This window comes from Mustela nigripes, chromosome 3 (genome assembly GCF_022355385.1).
Source record: "Mustela nigripes isolate SB6536 chromosome 3, MUSNIG.SB6536, whole genome shotgun sequence".
Taxonomy (NCBI): Eukaryota; Metazoa; Chordata; class Mammalia; order Carnivora; family Mustelidae; genus Mustela; species Mustela nigripes.
This window is the reverse complement of record NC_081559.1, coordinates 92,472,760-92,492,636: the sequence shown is the minus strand read 5'-3', so window position 1 is coordinate 92,492,636 and position 19,877 is coordinate 92,472,760. Positions and strand designations below refer to the sequence as shown.

At 37.8% G+C, this 19,877-nt stretch overlaps 1 protein-coding gene across 1 annotated transcript in view; it reads left to right on the top strand.

The window, feature by feature from the left end:
• THSD7B (thrombospondin type 1 domain containing 7B) overlaps nucleotides 1-19,877 on the top strand; it is a 717,646-nt gene that overhangs the window by 385,396 nt on the left and 312,373 nt on the right. Inside the window, exons 10-11 of the mRNA XM_059395498.1 lie at nucleotides 4,360-4,489; nucleotides 7,974-8,077. Coding sequence (XP_059251481.1) covers nucleotides 4,360-4,489; nucleotides 7,974-8,077 — 234 coding nt within the window. The remainder of the gene's footprint in view (nucleotides 1-4,359; nucleotides 4,490-7,973; nucleotides 8,078-19,877) is intronic.

Genomic DNA, 19,877 nt, shown 5'->3' with positions numbered 1-19,877 from the left:
CCAGCAGTGCACAAGGGTTCCCTTTTCTCCACATTCTCACCAGCACTTGTTTTTGTGTTTTTGAGAATAGCCAATTTGACAGAGTGAGGTAATATTTCATTATGGTTTTGATTTGCAAGTCCCTGGTGATCAGTGATGTTAAACGTCATTCTATGTGTCTGTTGGCCATCTGTACATCTGCTTTAGAAACATCTATTTAAGTCCACTGCTCATGTTTCATTTTTTTTTTTTTATATGAAGTTACCTGAGTTCATTATGTATTTTGGATGTTAACATCTTACCAGATATATAATTGCAAATATCTTCTCTCATTCAGTAGGTTGTCTTTTTGCTTTGTTGTTTGTTTTCTTTGCTGTGCAAAAGGTTTTTTTAGTTTGATATAATAAATATAATTGTTTATTTTAGTTGTTGTTGTTCATGCCTGACAGACTGGTTCACGACGTATTGCTAAGATCAATGTCACAGAGCTCACTGCCTATCTTTTCTTTTAGAAGTTTTATAGTTTCAGATGTTATATTCAAGTCATTAATCCATTTTTAATTTATTTTTGTGTATGGTATAAGATTTTGGTCCAAGTTCATTCTTTTGCATGTAGCTGTGCTGACACCATTCATTGAAGAGACTGTCTTTTCCTCGTGATATATTCTTGTCTGTTTTGCAATACATTAATTGACCATACATGTGTAGATTTCTTTCTGTTTCTATTTTATTTCTATTCTAAACCATTGATCTGTATGTCTATTTTTGTGCCCATACCTTACTGTTTTGGTTACTGTAGCTTTGTAGGATACTTTGAAATCAGAAAGTCTGATTGATTCCTCCACGTTGTTGTTTTTTCTCAGTAGTGCTTTGACTATTTGGGATTTGTATTTGTGGTTCTATACAAATTTGGGGTTTTATAGAAATTTTAGTATTTCTTACTCTAGTTTAGTGAAAAATAACATTGGTATTTTGATGGGGATTGCACTGAATCTATAGATTTTTCTGGGTAGTATGGAAATTTTAATAATATTAATTCTTCCAATCCATGAGTATGGCATATCTTTCCATTTATTTATTTTTTTTCTTCTTCAGTTTCTTTCATCAGTGTCTTGAAGTTTTGTTTTGTTTTGTTTTTAGATTTTATTTATTTATTTGACAGAGAGAGAGAGATCACAAGTAGGTAGAGAGACAGGCGGGATGGGGAAGCAGGCTCCCCACTGAGCAGAGAGCCTACCCGGGTCTCCATCCCAGGAGATCATGACCTAAGCTGAAGGGAGAGGCTTAACCCACTGAACCACCCAGGTGCCCCAGTTCTTGAAGTTTTGAGAGTACATGACTTCTACCTCCCTGGCTAAACTTATTCCTAGGTATTTTATTATTTTTAATGCAATTATAAATGGGATTATTTTCTTAATTTTTTTCTTTCTGATAGCTGATTGTTAGTGTATAGAAATATGACCAATTGCTACATGTTAATTTTGTATCCTGCAACTTTACTGAATTCATTTATTAGTTCTAATAGCTTTTTTGATGGGATCTTTAGGGTTTTCTAGATGTAGTGTCATGTCATCTGCAAAGAGTGGCAGTTTTACTTTTTCCTTTCCAATTTGGATGCTCTTATTTCTTTATCTTATCTAATTTCTGTGACTAAGACTTCTAATACTATTAAAGTGGGAAGAGTGGCCATTTTTGTCTTCTTCCTGAACGTAAAGGGTAAAATTCTCAGCTTTTTACCAGAACTGTTTTAATTACACTTTCCCCACCCCCTCTTTAACCTTCTATTTTATACTCCTCACCGGACCTTAAGTACTTTTAGAAAAAAGCAAATTATAACATTCTTCCCTGTCATGTAGTAACATGTCTATCTCCTTTGATTTTATTAGCATGTCCTGGCAGGAAAAAGATGGCCCACTCAAATGGGGCATTGGGAAAAATTTAATGAAGGGGTTATTTCCAAAATACTGGGAAGGGTTACTTAAGCTCACAGGCGATGGTTTAGCACCTGGACTAGTGACATTTAGGAGCCTGAAATTTGATAGAGGTAGGAACAATTAGTAGAACTGTAGCTGGAGGAGAGGGCCATTTCATAGAAACCATTGCTTTTGGTTTGGGTAGAGAACAAACTGAGGTAATATAGAAAATGAAATCTGTTGGAATAAATTCCCTGATCTTTCTCTTTTCTTATCATTTTTTCTCCTTATATTGTGTGCCCCATCCCTCTATTGGCCAAACCCAACCAAAAGCCAATGGATAAGGGAGTCACTGATATACTCCTATGATTAGTTTCCTGGCTAGACTGCAGATTAAATATGGGGGAAGAAAAAAAAACAAAGGAGGGGAATAGGACTGTAAGTAGTTGGAAAAGATCCTATGCTTAACTTAGTCAAGATCATGAAGTGTATAAATATGTTGGTTTCCTTTTCTTTCCATAATCTCATTAAAATAATAGAAATGAATTATAAAAGCCCTAATTCCTTGTTAAAAAATATAAAGAGGACCATCAGTGGATGAGAGCTCTAAACTCATTAACAAAAAACTTAGTAGCAAGACTAAAGAGCAGAAAAAGTGATGGTGCAGCACATGAAGCTATGACTTAACTTATCAGGAATGTGCATGGCAAGAGAAGAGGAAGCTCATCTATCCATGAAGATTCTTTTGAACAGTAGTGGTTGGTCTGATAGAGGGCAAGAATGAGGAGTGGGACTGGAAAAAAGTGGGTTATTTAAAGCTTTTAAATAACCATTAGAGCCATAAAAATAGTGATACAATTATAAAAAACTGAATGGTGTTGCAAAGTAAACTCCCATCAGTTATAACAGAAAGTCAGTAAATGATGCCTAAAGTTAATGAATCAAGAAAAAAATGACATAAGCTTATTATTTATAGATTTGGAGATAACCACAGAAGAACTAAATAGAGTTCAAAATGTTCTAGAAGGAAGAATTGGTTGTGGGTCCGTTGTTTCTCACTATAAGTCATTGTACTAAAGATTTTTAAAAAAACTATATGAATATACAATTTTAATGAAAGCTTTTTTCCCCCCTTTTGTCATACTCCCCTTAGTTTACTGGCTTTCTAGAAATTTTCTTCTAAATGTAGTCAGATCCATCATCTGTCCCAAACCTACCAGTTAATTCCATTTTCTTCTACACTCCCCTTTCTCTTCATTCTTTTGTAACCTCCTCAACAAAGGCACACTCACAAGCCAAATGTACACATTTTCCATCTGAATGCAGCTCCCTTTCTCTGTGAATTCCATGCACCCATTTATGTCTCAGCAGTGTCTTTTCTCAGACTTACCTTGGTCCAAAATGGCTTCAGCTTTTTTACTTTTTCTATTAAGATTTTAAGTCCCAGAATAAAATCTCTCTCCTCCAGGAACTGATTTCCAGAGACAAAAATGATTACTCTTTCTTCTGTACTCTCCTAAGAGTGCACACTGTTGATTCTTCTCACACTATTGATGTCTTAAATTTGTATCTCTATCTGCCTCCCTTTCTTTCTTTTTAATTGTAAGTTCAAGAATTTGAATCTTTTTATCTAGTGCAAATTTTGCTTATGGTAATTGAAATAGTTGCTAGGCACTGTAATATAATTGGTTTTTATTTTTGTTATTGATTCAAGAGGAATCTAAAGATTATGAGATGAGTGTCCCAGCACCTTAAAGTAAACATGGGCTGCCTTTACTGAGATGCCTATTAATACTTCTCCTATTCAGCCAAACCAGAAAGTAGACAATATTTTGTTCTGTCACAATTTTAGTGCATTTTCCCTAAGTTCCAATTATATACATATCATGTCAGGTTATGAGGAATACGAAATGTAAGAAACCAATATCCATAAATAAGTAAATTACTAATGTATTAATTTTAATGAGTGTTTGCATTATAAAGTCACGCACAGAGGGAAGTGCCTTGCTGGAGAGAATGAATCGCTCATAGTAAAACTAGGCCCTTAAGCTATTGTTTTGAGATCAAAGAGGGTTTCTTGGGTTCCTTAGGTTATGCCATGTAACTCTTACGCCATAGGTAATATAAATTCTGATGAATTTAAAGCATAGTAATACAGTTGGAAAATGGTCTTTGCACATGAGCTCAAATAGATTTGAAATCGCATTATTTAGGATTAATTATTTCACAGGAGTAAGATTGAGTATAATATGAAGTATTAATCCTTGGTTATTGCTTGTTATTCTCATTCCCTAAGTAGTCTGACCACGTATTCTTACTTCCTTCCACTTCCCTCCCTACTTCCTTCCTCCCTCCTTCCCCCCTCCTTCTCTTCTTTTCTCCATCCCTTCCCTTCTGTGACTAACCCTAAATTTTCCCCTGCATCCTCACAGAAGGACACTACAATTCTATTTTTCCTTTACTTCAGGAAATGCCACAGTAAAACAGTCTCGATACAGGATTATCATCCAGGAAGCAGCCAATGGAGGCCAAGAATGCCCAGATACCTTATTTGAAGAGCGAGAGTGTGAAGATATTTCATTGTGTCCCATATATCGGTAATTAGTTACCTTTTTAAATAATCGTTAGATTTTAGTATAAATCATGACCTATCTTCTTTATATAGTTTATGATTTTTAGTGAGAAATAAGATGAGATAATGTTTATCTTTAATAGTTCAACATTTCCCCCTCTTTTGAATATATTCAAAGGAGTAAAGAATATGAAAGTCATTTAACAGAAAAAAATAAATAAACATGTTTTGATTTTAAGTGAGCTGCTGGAGTTCTGCCACCCAGGCAATCAATTTTAAGGATTAGGATCCAAAGAGATTTAGGATAAAGTCTTTACCTGGAAAACAAACACACACATAAGTTACCTCATTCTATTGTTTTTATCCTAAAGCTTTTAATTAAGAACTAAGAATAAATATGTACTTTTAAAATAGTTATTTACTTTTATTTAAAAAAATTTGGTTTTTAAATTTTGTCATGTGCACATTTTAAGGAATTATCTACTTAGGAAAAGTTTAACCAATGGATAAAATAAAAAAAAAAAAGAAAATGACTTTTAAAGTATATATGGTACTTATATATTCCCTCTTGATGAACTGGTGATTATTATTTATAAAAGCAATCCCTGAGATTTGTGTGTTTAGTCATTAATGCTCATTCTTTTAATGTTGGTTTGAAGCATTGCTTTAAAGTACATCTGGAATAAATTTTTTCACTGTTGAGTTTCATTGCTTTGTGCAAAAATGTCTAGTGTTTCTCCTGATTATTTGAAAAAACTATATCTTAAAGCTATGAAATTCAAGGGCTAATTTGCCAGGAAAATACAAGTTATTTTTCTTTTTCCTTCTTTCTCTCTCTTTATTTTTTAAAGAAGACTCCTCACATTAGATAATGTTAGAGTGTCATTGAAGAGTCTGCATTACTATCAATTCTATAATCCTTTATGCTCATTGTTTCTATCTAACGGCCAGTTTAAGGAGGATGTGAATCAATACTGGGAACATGCCCAGACTACCAGTTTTCTCTCATTAGCCACAGGGCTGCTATGGAAACACTGTCAATAGTCATCCCTGTGTACCATACATAAATATTGAAACTTCTGAGCCCAGCAAAAGAGCTCTTGGGGAAAGTAGCCAATTGAAAAAATTAACCAAATCAAATGTTATTAGGTATTTTTATGGACCTGAGGCTATTATAATCAGAGAATATCCTAGATGTTATTAGTGAGATTTTTCCTTTCTACTGTCTACTCTCTTCACTCTGGTTGCATTTCATTTTAGCTACTCACGTTTGAACTTGTTTCCATCATTGACCTCCTGCCATTTCCCCCAGGAACTAGTTTTGCTATGTCTGGATTGGATCAGTGTTATCATTTCTCATGATGCCTAGTTTAGTATGTATACACATTATTAGCATGATTCTCTGCTCCTCAGTAAAGCAGCCTTGAATTTTGAACAACATGGTTCCAATTTAGTTTTTGCATCCCTTCTCATTGGTATGTTAGAGAGGCAAGTTAATATAGGATCTTTATCATTATCTTCTGAATCTTCTTTTTGATTCCATTAAGGTGACATAATCACAGACTTACATAGTTAAAATAGAATCAAAATGTCTGTAGAAATTTTTGTGAATTTGAGTATCTCCCAACACATTAAGTTAATAACCAAAAGGGAAGGCAGCATGGTGATGTAGCCTTACAGAGAACTGACCATGGGGTCAAGGGTCTGTAGCTGAACATCCAGGGTTTTAGGAGGGAGAGCTGGCCTCTGAGTTGTACAATCTCAGGCATTTAACTTAACCTCTCTGAGCCCAAGTTTCTCATTCCAAAACCAAGTTTAATGAGAGTCCTGAAATTCCTTCTATTTCACTTTATGCAGCACACTGAACTAGACTGAACTCCATGGTCTCATTTCGATTTAGAAAGCCTCGGTAAACTGAAGGGATCTGAATGATTGCTACATCCTATTGAAAAATTGGACTAAAACCCCTTGCCATTTCAGTTTCTGTGTTTTGGAATTATACTAAATCAATCTATGCATGTGCAAAGTAAATTTACAATTATTTAAAATTAAGGGGTTCTTTAAATTGTGCTTTTCAGTTTAGGTGTTTCTTGATTTCTCAATTCCTCAACTATTCCTAGTATGAATGCCACTTGAGTGAGGTCAATATTATATTTTATATATATAACATATATATTACATATCTATTACATATAAACTGGTCAATAATATTATGTATATATTACATACATACATATGTAATATTGTTGTACATATGTATTGTACATACATATGTAATTTATATGTAATATTATTAACCAGTTTTGCAAGATGAAAAAATCCTAGAGATCTTTATCTATCAATTATTTCATCTCACAAAACTGGCCAATAATATTTTTGCTTCATGTTTCTGTTTCATTTTTTGAAGTAGCATCTCTTATTAGTGCTATTGGCTCTGAAAAGTGTGAACATATACTAAGGAAGGAGCAGAATCTGTGGTTACTCTTAAGGTTTGAGTTTTCTGGTACATTCTTTTTTTTTTTTTTTAATAAGGATTTTATTTATTTATTTGACAGAGAGAGAGATCACAAATAGGCAGAGAGGCAGGCAGAGAGAGAGGGGGAAGCAGGCTCCCTGCTCACCCCATATTGGGCTCGATCCCAGGACCCTGAGATCATGACCTGAGCCAAAGGCAGAGACTTAATCCGCTGAGCCACCCATGCGCCCCTCTGGTACATTCTGAAGACAAGTTTAAGGATCTAAGTCAGTCTGTCTTGTGGATCATAAAAATAGAAAATTTTGTTTACCTGAGAAATGAAAACAGTGAGAAACCACAAGGCCTCCGCAGTGAATATTTCCTTTGAGAACTAGAAATACTGGTGATTCATCAAAGGAGGATCTGTTCCTCTTCCATGAGATGAACTATCACGTAAGATAGGTCCCTGTGACCCCCCCCCCCATCACCCTTTTACTTTATGACTTATTGAGATATCTGAATCACTTTAAAATCTTAGACACCACCTTATAAAAATCTCAGAAGCAGAAGATCAATTGTGAAAGTTTTCATCCCAAATTTTCAGATGTTCAAACCTTGATTCTCACCGGCTCCAATGGGACATAGGGATTTTTCTCTCTCTCTTTTTCCTTTCCACCTCTTCTTCCTCCTGCTCCTTCTCTCTTTCTTTTTCTTCCCCCCTCTTTTAAAAATAATTTTAGATAATATGGTAGGTAAAACTTCTCGATTGATCTGTGCTTTTAAGGATTTTTACTGCCGCCTTGCCCAATGGACTACAGCTTATATAGAAAATGTCAACATTTTTAAAAAATGGAAATACTGCATTAACCATGAATCTAGGATAGAGTGGACTATTTTCTTCCCTTTTGCTCCATTTTATGACATTGATTTTAAATCAGGTTTTATTGAATTACTGTTTTTATGATTTGGGGGTTTCAAATTCGTTAATTTTGTGTATTTCTTTTGTATGTTTGTTATGGTGAAATTTTTAGTTTGCTCTTCTTTGTAATCACAGATGGAAGCCACAGAAATGGAGCCCTTGTATATTGGTGCCAGAGTCTGTCAGGCAGGCGATAATGGGCACCAGTGAAGCCTGTGGAAAGGGGGTACAAACAAGAGGTAAGGGAATTTTAAAACAGTTTTTCTGTTAAAATGTAATATAAAATTATGTTATTCTTATAAACTATTGCTTATTTTACATTTGAATATTAATGATATTATTGGACTGAATTATTTATGTTTATCGGTATTTGAGTTTAAGTTAGGCATTAAGTAATGTTGATATTATACCATCTTTTAACCGTAACAAGCTAGTGTATCTGAGGACTATGCAATGGAAGCAGATATCTGTTCTCAGTCATTTGCATATCTTAGTGCTTGTGTTCCAAACACATGTTAGACATAATCCAAGGAATGAAAAATATGTCTATGGTTTGACCCAACAGTAGTCATTGCACTTTTTAGGTGCAAATTTAATCTTTGTTAAATGAATTAAGGATAATTGAATGAATGGACTAATCTTAATAATCATGACTTAAATGTAATTGTTACATATATAGTTACTATGTGTTCTATATAATATGCACGGAAAGGAACTATTTAAATTCCTGGAAGACATTGCAAGTAGTCTTCTGGTTCAAAGTAGAAGTGCTTTTAATCATCAATGCCAAGGTGTGATGTATTGCAATCTCTGAAAAGCGCTCAGTCTCATCAGACTGTTCAGTTTCCTGTTTCATTCATAATCCAGGTACCAATCAAATGAGGCTTAATAAGAAGTGCTTTATTCTTAAAATCTAACCACTTTGTTGCTCAAGGGATATATGTAGCAAAATCAGACCCTGTGGAACCAACTGCATTAAAATGGCTTTATGATTTTTTCTAAAAGCTTTGTTTAGAATGAAGTGTCTCTTCCTGTTGCAAAAACAATTAATGTATTGGTTGGGATCAGTCAAGCCAGCAGCACAATAACTCCGTGCTGTATCTGTTGATTCAGAGCTGTCCCCTATGACAGAGAAGTCCCCCATGGCCAGGTGGCAGTCTTAACATCCAGGTCAATGGAATCTTATTGTGTCTCCTGGTGGAAGCATAGCTTCCTTTGGAACAAAGACCTATAGGGCAGCAAAACATAAGATCACAGGAGACAAGAAGCAAACATTTTACTAGTGAGTCACCAGAGGTTATAGTGAGTTATGCCACTTCTCTTCATTTCCTCCTCTTGATTCCTGGACCTATGAATCCTGCCTGTGGGGGAAACAGTACCCCAAATTAGGTGCTGATTCAGAGCATATACAGCCTTCTGTAAAACCTTATCTCAGCCCTGCAAGATATTGCCACCTGACTGGAATTGTAATTGAGTCTGCAAAAGACCTTTCCACCACTCTGTCAGGCCAGCTGCTTGAGGATTGTCGGGGACATGGTAAGATTAATGAATTCCATGAGAATGGACCCATTGCAATACTTTGTTTGTTGTGAAGTGAGTTTCTTGATCAGAACTATAGGCAAGGCATTCTGTAAGTCCATGGATAATGGTTTGGGCAGAAGTATTATTCTCAGGGAAGGCAAGTCCATATCCAGGATAAATTTCTATTCCAGTAAGAACAAAGCACTGTCCCTTCTATGATGGAAGTGGTCCAGTGTAATCAACGTACCCCCATGTAGCCAGCTCGTCACTCTAGAGAGTGGGGCCATATTAGGGACTTAGTGTTGCTGCCTGCTGCTGGCATATTGGGCATTCAGTGATGGCTGTAGCCAGTGGACGTTCATACTGCTGAGCCTGAGAATTCCTTCTATTTCTGCTACCATGCATACTTTCTTCATGAACCCATTTGATGATGGGAGGAGTCACTGGGGAAAGAGGGTGATGGTATCGTATGGTATAGTATCCATACTATTCTATTTGGCTGTTAATATATATCTCTGCTGAAGTCACCCTTTGGGGAACATTCACATGGGACTCAAATATGTTCACATTTTTCCCCATGCTGTAAGGTCTATCTATGTAACTCTTACCCAGATTTCCTTGTTACCAACTTTCCAATCACGTCCCTTCTAAGACCTTGGCCATAGAACAAAACCATTGGCCACAGTCCATGAATCTGTATGTAATCACATATCTGGCCATTTCTCCTACTAGGCAAAGTGAACTACATTGCTTTACATTCTATCCACTGGGAAGATTTCTCTTTACCTTTCCCTTTCAGGGGTATCTCAGGAAGAACAAGTAGTGCTATAGCTGTCCATTTGGGGGTTTTGCCTAGATATTGTACAGAACCACCTCTAAACTAGGGCAGATTCTTCTCTTCTATCAACAGATTGTGGGGAACTCTCCTTGAGGCCATAGGTCTAGGCTGGGAGAGAGCAGGTACTGTAGCAGAAGTGGGGACTGTGGATATTTGCCCATTTGCTCATGTAACTTACTTATGCCTTCAGGACCTGTTTGGGCTGAATTGTCTATATACTGTGTCCATTTGATGATGTCTTACATTGTGGCTTGGTTTATTACATAATACCTGGTTCGTGAAGGCAGCCTGTGTTGTACACTAATTTGGTGGCCCGTGATTAAGCCTTCATTCTCTAGCAAGACACAGTATCAGGCCAGAAGGTGTTTTGTAAAAGAGAATGCTTATCTGCAGAGGGTGGCAGGGCTTGGCTCCAAAATCCTGAGGACCTCTCCTGCAATTCACTTATAGAAGCCTCTAATGTCTGCAAACAGAGTTCCTGTCTGCTACTGATGCTTGAGTAGCATTGGATCTGCAGGATCATATGGCCCAAGTGGGAGAACAAGGCCTGGACTACTATAGAGATTTTTCTCATTCTGGGACCTGCATAAAACTAGCAGCTTTTTGAGTCTCTTGGTAAATAGGCTGGACTAACACACTTGAATAAGGAATATGTTGCCTCCAAAATCCAAAGAGGCCCACTAGGTGTTGTGCCTAGTGCAAAAACTTATTCTTCATCCATAGAAGGGATATCTTCACAAGCCCTACACGACTGAAGCTCTAGAAATTTCCCTGGGGTAGAAGTCCCTGATTTTTTCAGATTTATTTCTTACCCTCTTATCACAAGATCTGAAGTAGTGGCTACATCTTCCTTACTAGATCCATTCAGAATAATGCCATTCATGTAATGCACTAGTATGCTATCTGATTGAAGGAAAAGACAATCAAGGTCCCCACAGAACTAAATTATGAAATAGGGCTGGAGAGTCAATATACCCCTGAGGTAGGAGAGTAAAGGTGCGTTGCTGGCCTTGCCATCCAAGAGCAAACTGTTTCTGGTGGTCTTTATTACCTTCAGATACAGTGATATGTGAGGTTAGGGCTTTAGCATAGGAATTTTGGGTCATTTCAGTTTTATAGTAGTTATGCTTTAGAAATGATGTCCCTTTCAGAAGATTTATAGATGTGAATTTGACTGGCAAGTTAATTTCATTCAGGACATCTATGAAGCTAGAGAGTACATAAATTAAGGGAAAGGACCACCTCACTTGCCTATGTCAGAAAATTGTTGTAATAATATGATCTTGTCATTGTAAGACCTTGACTACTTTCTACTGGAAAATTGTTATAATATATCTAGATCAGCAGGATCTCTAGGAATGAAGTTCTTTAAAAATGGCACTTTCGTGTGCCGCACAGGTTAACTCCATATGGTGGCTTAGATTTTGAGAGTTTGATACTAGCATATCATAATGGTTGGTTTTTACTGCAAAACCTTTTAGTAATTTCTGAGGAGATGTTGCTCCTAAATTATGTAGAATCTTATCACATAAATGGCAAATTATCTGTCTTAGAATAATTCTACTTTAGATTTCAAGTTAAACAGATTCTAACTGGAGACCTCCTAGTCCCTTAGACTAGACAAGTTATCTCCTTGAGTTTTCTCTAAATTAGACACCAATATTAGAGAATTTGTAGTGTTTATCTGTTGGGAAATTTGTACTTTTAAAGTAGTGTCCTGGGTCTCCAATTTCAAGATAGTGAAGTAAAGACATTTCTACTCTGTCTTTTCTCCGGAGATTACTTCAAAACCAGCAAGGAAGATGTGAAACAATAAGAAAAAAATAATGTCCAATGAGATATCGTTTGTAAAATTGCTCCAGAGAACAAGAAGCACATTAAACTCACCTTCAAGGAAATGAGGTGCCATCTGTAACCTCAGTCACAATATACAGTTTAGAAAGTGAGTGGAGATACAGGAAAGGACTTTGCAGAACAAGATTATGCTAAAGTGTTGGTAGGGGTGAAGGTGTGGAGGCTGAAGGGAAATGAAGTGATTTGTCCTGGAGAACTCCAGAAAGTTACCACATTCTGCAGAAGGAAGTAGATAAGTATGTGTTTGTGTCTGTGTGTGCATGCTTGTGTGTGTGTGTGTGTGTGTGTGTGTGTCTTAAGGGTGGGAGAAAACAGAGGCTTTTGGAAGTCTGATTAAAGAACAGTGAGTCATCAGAAAGTCATCCCTTTCCCTATTCTTGTGGGAGCCTAGAGGCTTGGTCTCTGGGGATGTAAAACCAGAGGGACAACCAGCAGAGGAGAGTGGAGGCCTAGCCTCAAATCAGGAGGATCAAAAGAAAGCCCAAGTAAGGAATTAGGAGACCCTCAGTTCTCTTCTTTCACCTGCTTTAGCATGCTAGCCAGGTGGCTTTTATACTTTTCAGTTCCATGGATTCCCCTATCAATCTAAAAACACTTTAAATTTAAATTTCTCTTTGAGGAGTTTTAGAATCACAGAGGGAACATGAATTTAGACCATAAAATCATGGAAAGAACAGCTTGGGGTTATAAATTCTCACAAGAGATTTTCCCGCCCCTCACCATCCAGTGTTCAGTGTTTGATATGCAAGTGGCCTTGCCAAGGCATTTTGCTTTGCATGTTTCTCTCTACTTCACCCCTACATGGAGGAGTGGCTTTTGTCTTGTCGTTTCTAGTGTGGATCCTTTTATGAGATTCTCTTTAGTAGAACTTGAGGACATAACAAAGGAAACTGGGGTCTCTAAGATTTGGTAGAAGCTCTCAAGATGAAAGTTGTCTGGCTTGCTTACCTTGTATCCCAAGCTTTTACTCTGTTTTGTGCTTTATGGGTTATTTGATTTGGAGCCAGCCCAACAATACATTCAGAAAATACATATTTTTTCAGTGGGTTTTTTTTTCTTTTCTTTCTTTTTTTTTTTTAATTTTTTATTTTATTTTTTTTAATATAATTTTTTATTTTTTATAAACATATATTTTTATCCCCAGGGGTACAGGTCTGTGAATCACCAGGTTTACACACTTCACAGCACTCACCAAAACACATACCCTCCCCAATGTCCATAATACCACCCCCTTCTCCCAAGCCCCCTCCCCCCAGCAACCCTCAGTTTGTTTTGTGAGATTAGAGTCACTTATGGTGTGTCTCCCTCCCAATCCCATCTTGTTTCATTTATTCTTCTCGTACCCACTTAAGCCCCCATGTTGCATCACCACTTCCTCATATCAGGGAGATCATATGATAGTTGTCTTTCTCTGCTTGACTTATTTCGCTAAGCATGATACGCTCTAGTTCCATCCATGTTGTCGCAAATGGCAAGATTTCATTTCTTTTGATGGCTGCATAGTATTCCATTGTGTATATATACCACATCTTCTTGATCCATTCATCTGTTGATGGACATCTAGGTTCTTTCCATAGTTTGGCTATTGTGGACATTGCTGCTATAAACATTCGAGTACACGTGCCCCTTTGGATCACTACGTTTGTATCTTTAGGGTAAATGCCCAATAGTGCAATTGCTGGGTCATAGGGCAGTTCTATTTTCAACATTTTGAGGAACCTCCATGCTGTTTTCCAGAGAGGTTGCACCAGCTTGCATTCCCACCAACAGTGTAGGAGGGTTCCCCTTTCTCCGCATCCTCGCCAGCATCTGTCATTTCCTGACTTGTTGATTTTAGCCATTCTGACTGGTGTGAGGTGATATTGCATTGTGGTTTTGATTTGTATTTCCCTGATGCCGAGTGATATGGAGCACTTTTTCATGTGTCTGTTGGCCATCTGGATGTCTTCTTTGCAGAAATGTCTGCTCATGTCCTCTGCCCATTTCTTGATTGGATTATTTGTTCTTTGGGTGTTGAGTTTGCTAAGTTCTTTATAGATTCTGGACACTAGTCCTTTATCTGATATGTCGTTTGCAAATATCTTCTCCCATTCTGTCAGTTGTCTTTTGATTTTGTGAACTGTTTCCTTTGCTGTGCAAAAGCTTTTGATCTTGATGAAATCCCAATAGTTCATTTTTGCCCTTGCTTCCCTTGCCTTTGGCGATGTTCCTAGGAAGATGCTGCTGTGGCTGAGGTCAAAGAGGTTGCTGCCTGTGTTCTCCTCAAGGATTTTGATGGATTCCTTTCGCACATTGAGGTCCTTCATCCATTTTGAGTCTATTTTTGTGTGTGGTGTAAGGAAATGGTCCAATTTCATTTTTCTGCATGTGGCTGTCCAATTTTCCCAGCACCATTTATTGAAGAGGCTGTCTTTTTTCCATTGGACATTCTTTCTTGCTTTGTCGAAGATTAGTTGACCATAGAGTTGAGAGTCTATTTCTGGGCTCTCTATTCTGTTCCATTGATCTATGGGTCTGTTTTTGTGGCAGTACCATGCTGTCTTGATGATGACAGCTTTGTAATAGAGCTTGAAGTCCGGGATTGTGATGCCACCAACGTTGGCTTTCTTTTTCAATATCCCTTTAGCTATTCGAGGTCTTTTCTGGTTCCATATAAATTTTAGAATTATTTGTTCCATTTCTTTGAAAAAGATGGATGGTACTTTGATAGGAATTGCATTAAATGTGTAGATTGCTTTAGGTAGCATAGACATTTTCACAATATTTATTCTTCCAATCCAGGAGCATGGAACATTTTTCCATTTCTTTGTGTCTTCCTCAATTTCTTTCATGAGTACTTTATAGTTTTCTGAGTATAGATTCTGTGCCTCTTTGGTTAGGTTTATTCCTAGGTATCTTATGGTTTTGGATGCAATTGTAAATGGGATTGACTCCTTAATATCTCTTTCTTCTGTCTTGCTGTTGGTGTAGAGAAATGCAACTGATTTCTGTGCATTGATTTTATATCCTGACACTTTACTGAATTCCTGTATAAGTTCTAGCAGTTATGGTGTGGAGTCTTTTGGGTTTTCCACATATAGTATCATATCATCTGCGAAGAGTGATAATTTGACTTCTTCTTTGCCGATTTGGATGCCTTTAATTTCCTTTTGTTGTCTGATTGCTGAGGCTAGGACCTCTAGTACTATGTTGAATAGCAGTGGTGATAATGGACATCCCTGCCGTGTTCCTGACCTTAGTGGAAAAGCTTTCAGTTTTTCTCCATTGAGAATGATATTTGCGGTGGGTTTTTCATAGATGGCTTTGATGATATTGAGGTATGTGCCCTCTATCCCTACACTTTGAAGAGTTTTGATCAGGAAGGGATGCTGTACTTTGTCAAATGCTTTTTCAGCATCTATTGAGAGTATCATATGGTTCTTGTTCTTACTTTTATTGATGTGTTGTATCACATTGACTGATTTGCGGATGTTGAACCAACCTTGCAGCCCTGGAATAAATCCCACTTGGTCGTGGTGAATAATCTTTTTAATGTACTGTTGAATCCTATTGGCTAGTATTTTGTTGAGTATTTTCGCATCTGTGTTCATCAAGGATATTGGTCTATAGCTCTCTTTTTTGGTGGGATCCTTGTCTGGTTTGGGGATCAAGGTGATGCTGGCCTCATAAAATGAGTTTGGAAGTTTTCCTTCCATTTCTATTTTTTGGAACAGTTTTAGGAGAATAGGAATTAGTTCTTCTTTAAATGTTTGGTAGAATTCCCCCGGGAAGCCGTCTGGCCCTGGGCTTTTGTTTGTTTGGAGATTTTTAATGACTGTTTCAATCTCCTTACTGGTTATGGGTCTGTTCAGGCTTTCTATTTCTTCCTGGTTCAGTTGTGGTAGTTTATATGTTTCTAGGAATGCATCCATTTCTTCCAGATTGTCAAATTTATTGCCGTAGAGTTGCTCATAGTATGTTCTTATAATAGTTTGTATTTCTTTGGTGTTAGTTGTGATCTCTCCTCTTTCATTCATGATTTTATTTATTTGGGTCCTTTCTCTTTTCTTTTTGATAAGTCTGGCCAGGGGTTTATCAATTTTATTAATTCTTTCAAAGAACCAGCTCCTAGTTTCGTTGATTTGCTCTATTGTTTTTTTGGTTTCTATTTCATTGATTTCTGCTCTGATCTTTATGATTTCTCTTCTCCTGCTAGGCTTAGGGTTTCTTTCTTGTTCTTTCTCCAGCTCCTTTAGGTGTAGGGTTAGATTGTGTACCTGACACCTTTCTTGTTTCTTGAGAAAGGCTTGTACCGCTATATATTTTCCTCTCAGGACTGCCTTTGTTGTGTCCCACAGATTTTGAACCGTTGTATTTTCATTATCATTTGTTTCCATGATTTTTTTCAATTCTTCTTTAATTTCCCGGTTGACCCATTCATTCTTTAGAAGGATACTGTTTAGTCTCCATGTATTTTGGTTCTTTTCAAACTTCCTTTTGTGGTTGAGTTCTAGCTTTAGAGCATTGTGGTCTGAAAATATGCAGGGAATGATCCCAATCTTTTGATACTGGTTGAGTCCTGATTTAGGACCGAGGATGTGATCTATTCTGGAGAATGTTCCATGTGCACTAGAGAAGAATGTGTGTTCTGTTGCTTTGGGATGAAATGTTCTGAATATATCTGTGATGTCCATCTGGTCCAGTGTGTCGTTTAAGGCCTTTATTTCCTTGCTGATCTTTTGCTTGGATGATCTGTCCATTTCAGTGAGGGTAGTGTTAAAGTCCCCTGCTATTATTGTATTATTGTTGATGTGTTTCTTTGATTTTGTTATTAATTGGTTTATATAGTTGGCTGCTCCCACGTTGGGGGCATAGATATTTAAAATTGTTAAATCTTCTTGTTGGACAGACCCTTTGAGTATGATATAGTGTCCTTCCTCATCTCTTATTATAGTCCTTGGCTTAAAATCTAATTGATCTGATATAAGGATTGCCACTCCTGCTTTCTTCTGATGTCCATTAGCATGGTAAATTCTTTTCCACCCCCTCACTTTAAATCTGGAGGTGTCTTCGGGTTTAAAATGAGTTTCTTGGAGGCAACATATAGATGGGTTTTGTTTTTTTATCCATTCTGATACCCTGTGTCTTTTGAGAGGGGCATTTAGCCCATTCACATTCAGGGTAACTATTGAGAGATATGAATTTAGTGCCATTGTTTTGCCTGTAAGTTGACTGTTACTGTATATGGTCTCTTTTCCTTTCTGATCTACCACTTGTAGGCTCTCTCTTTGCTTAGAGGACCCCTTTCAAGATTTCCTGTAGAGCTGGTTTGGTGTTTGCAAATTCTTTCAGTTGTTGTTTGTCCTGAAAGCTTTTAATCTCTCCTTCTATTTTCAATGATAGCCTAGCTGGATATAGTATTCTGGGCTGCGTGTTTTTCTCATTTAGTGCTCTGAAAATATCATGCCAGCTCTTTCTGGCCTGCCAGGTCTCTGTGGATAAGTCAGCTGCCAATCTAATATTTTTACCATTGTATGTTACAGACTTCTTTTCCCGGGCTGCTTTCAGGATTTTCTCTTTGTCACTGAGACTTGTAAATTTTACTATTAGGTGACGGGGTGTGGGCCTATTCTTATTGATTTTGAGGGGTGTTCTCTGAACCTCCTGAATTTTGATGCTCGTTCCCTTTGCCATATTGGGGAAATTCTTCCCAATAATTCTCTCTAGTATACCTTCTGCTCCACTCTCTCTTTCTTCTTCTTCTGGAATCCCAATTATTCTAATGTTGTTTCGTCTTATGGTGTCACTTATCTCTCGAATTCTCCCCTCGTGGTCCAGTATCTGTTTGTCCCTCTTTTGCTCAGCTTCTTTATTCTCTGTCATTTGGTCTTCTATATCACTAATTCTTTCTTCTGCCTCATTTATCCTAGCAGTGAGAGCCTCCATTTTTGATTGCACCTCATTAATAGCTTTTTTTATTTCAACTTGGTTAGATTTTAGTTCTTTTATTTCTCCAGAAAGGGCTTTTATATCTCTCAAGAGGGTTTCTCTAATATCTTCCATGCCTTTTTCGAGCCTGGCTAGAACCTTGAGAATTGTCATTCTGAAGTATAGATCTGACATATTACCAATGTCTGTATTGATTAGGTCCCTAGCCTTCGGTACTGCCTCTCGTTCTTTTTTTTGTGTTGAATTTTTCCGTCTTGTCATTTTGTCCAGAGAAGAGTATATGAAGGGGCAAGTAAAATACTAAAAGGGTGGCAACAACCCCAGGAAAATATGCTTTATCCAAATTAGTAGAGATCCCAAATCGTGAGGGGGGAGAAAGTGGATAAAAAGAGATTCAAAAAGGAAGAAAAAGAAAAGAAAAAAGAAAAGAATTTAAAAAAAAAGAAAACACCTAAGAAAAGTATAAAAAAGAAAAAATATATGTATTAGATAAACTAGTAAAAAATCGTTAAAAAAGAAAAATGTAACAGTTAAAAAAATTTTTACCCGAAGGCGAGAAAAAAAAACAAAAAATGAAAAAGAAAAAAACTAAATTAACCGCAAGACTAAAAAAAATCACAGGGCAAAAGCCATGAGTTCCGTGCTTTGCTTTCTCCTCCTCTAGAATTCTGCTGCTCTCCTTGGTATTGAAACCGCACTCTTTGGTAGGTGAACTTGGTCTCGGCTGGATTTCTTGTTGCTCTTCTGGGGGAGGGGCCTGTTGTAGTGATTCTCAAGTGTCTTTGCCCCAGGCGGAATTGCACCGCCCTTACCTGGGGCCGGGGTGAGTAATCCGCTTGGGTTTGCTTTGAGGAGCTTTTGTTCCCTAAGCGCTTTCTGTAGAGTTCCGGAGGACGGGAATACAAATGGCGGCCTCCTGGTCTCCGGCTCTGGAGCCGAGAGCCCAGGGCCGCACTCCTCAGTGCGCGCTCAGAGAACCGCGCCCAGTTACTCCTGTCTGCCTGACCTCCAGCCGTGCTCCGAGCTCACCGAGCCTGTGATCGGTTCAAGGTCACCCCGAGCTGCGAGCTTACTGTCGGCTCTGTCTCTGTAGCCAGCTTTCCCGTTCCAATACCCGCAAGCTCTGCGACACTCAGACACCCCCGATCCTTCTGTGACCCTGCGGGACCTGAGGCCACCCTGACCCCGTGTGGGCTTTGCCCCGGGTAGCCTCTGGAGCGATGTCCCTCAGCGGAACAGACTTTTAAAAGTCCTGATTTTGTGCACGGTTGCTCCGCCGCTTGCCAGGAGCCGGCCCCTCCCCCCGGGGTCTATCTTCCCGTCGCTTTGGATTCACTTCTCCGCCGGTCCTACCTTTCAGAAAGTGGTTGTTTTCTGTTTCCAGAATTGCTGTTCTTCTTCTCTTCGATCTGCCGATGGATTTTCAGGTGTTTGCAAACTTTAGATAAGCTATCTAGCTGATCTCCGGCTAGCTGAAGTAGTCTCGGCCTGCTACTTCTCCGCCATCTTGACTTCTCCTCCTTTTTCTTTTTTTCATTTGTAAGGTCTTTTATAATTTTTAAGCCATTATACTGCTCAAAACAGAGGTATTCATTGTTTTATCTTTCTGTTTATATTGGTGACCTGGTTAGTCGATTTGCAGTAAGAATACATTTATATTATACTCTTGTAATTAAAAAAAAAAAAAAAAAGAAAGGAAGGAAAATAAAAGGGCAAGTAGAATTACAGCTGGAACTAAATGTCTATACCATCTCCAAGGAAATGTGAATCTGGGGTTCCAACGTCCTAGCTGTCCCATACTTTTGGGAGAGCCATGGATTTTCTCTGCCCAGCTCTCTGTACTTAATCGGAATAAAGAAGGCATGGTTACTCAGCTTTTGTGGCAAATGAAAACATAA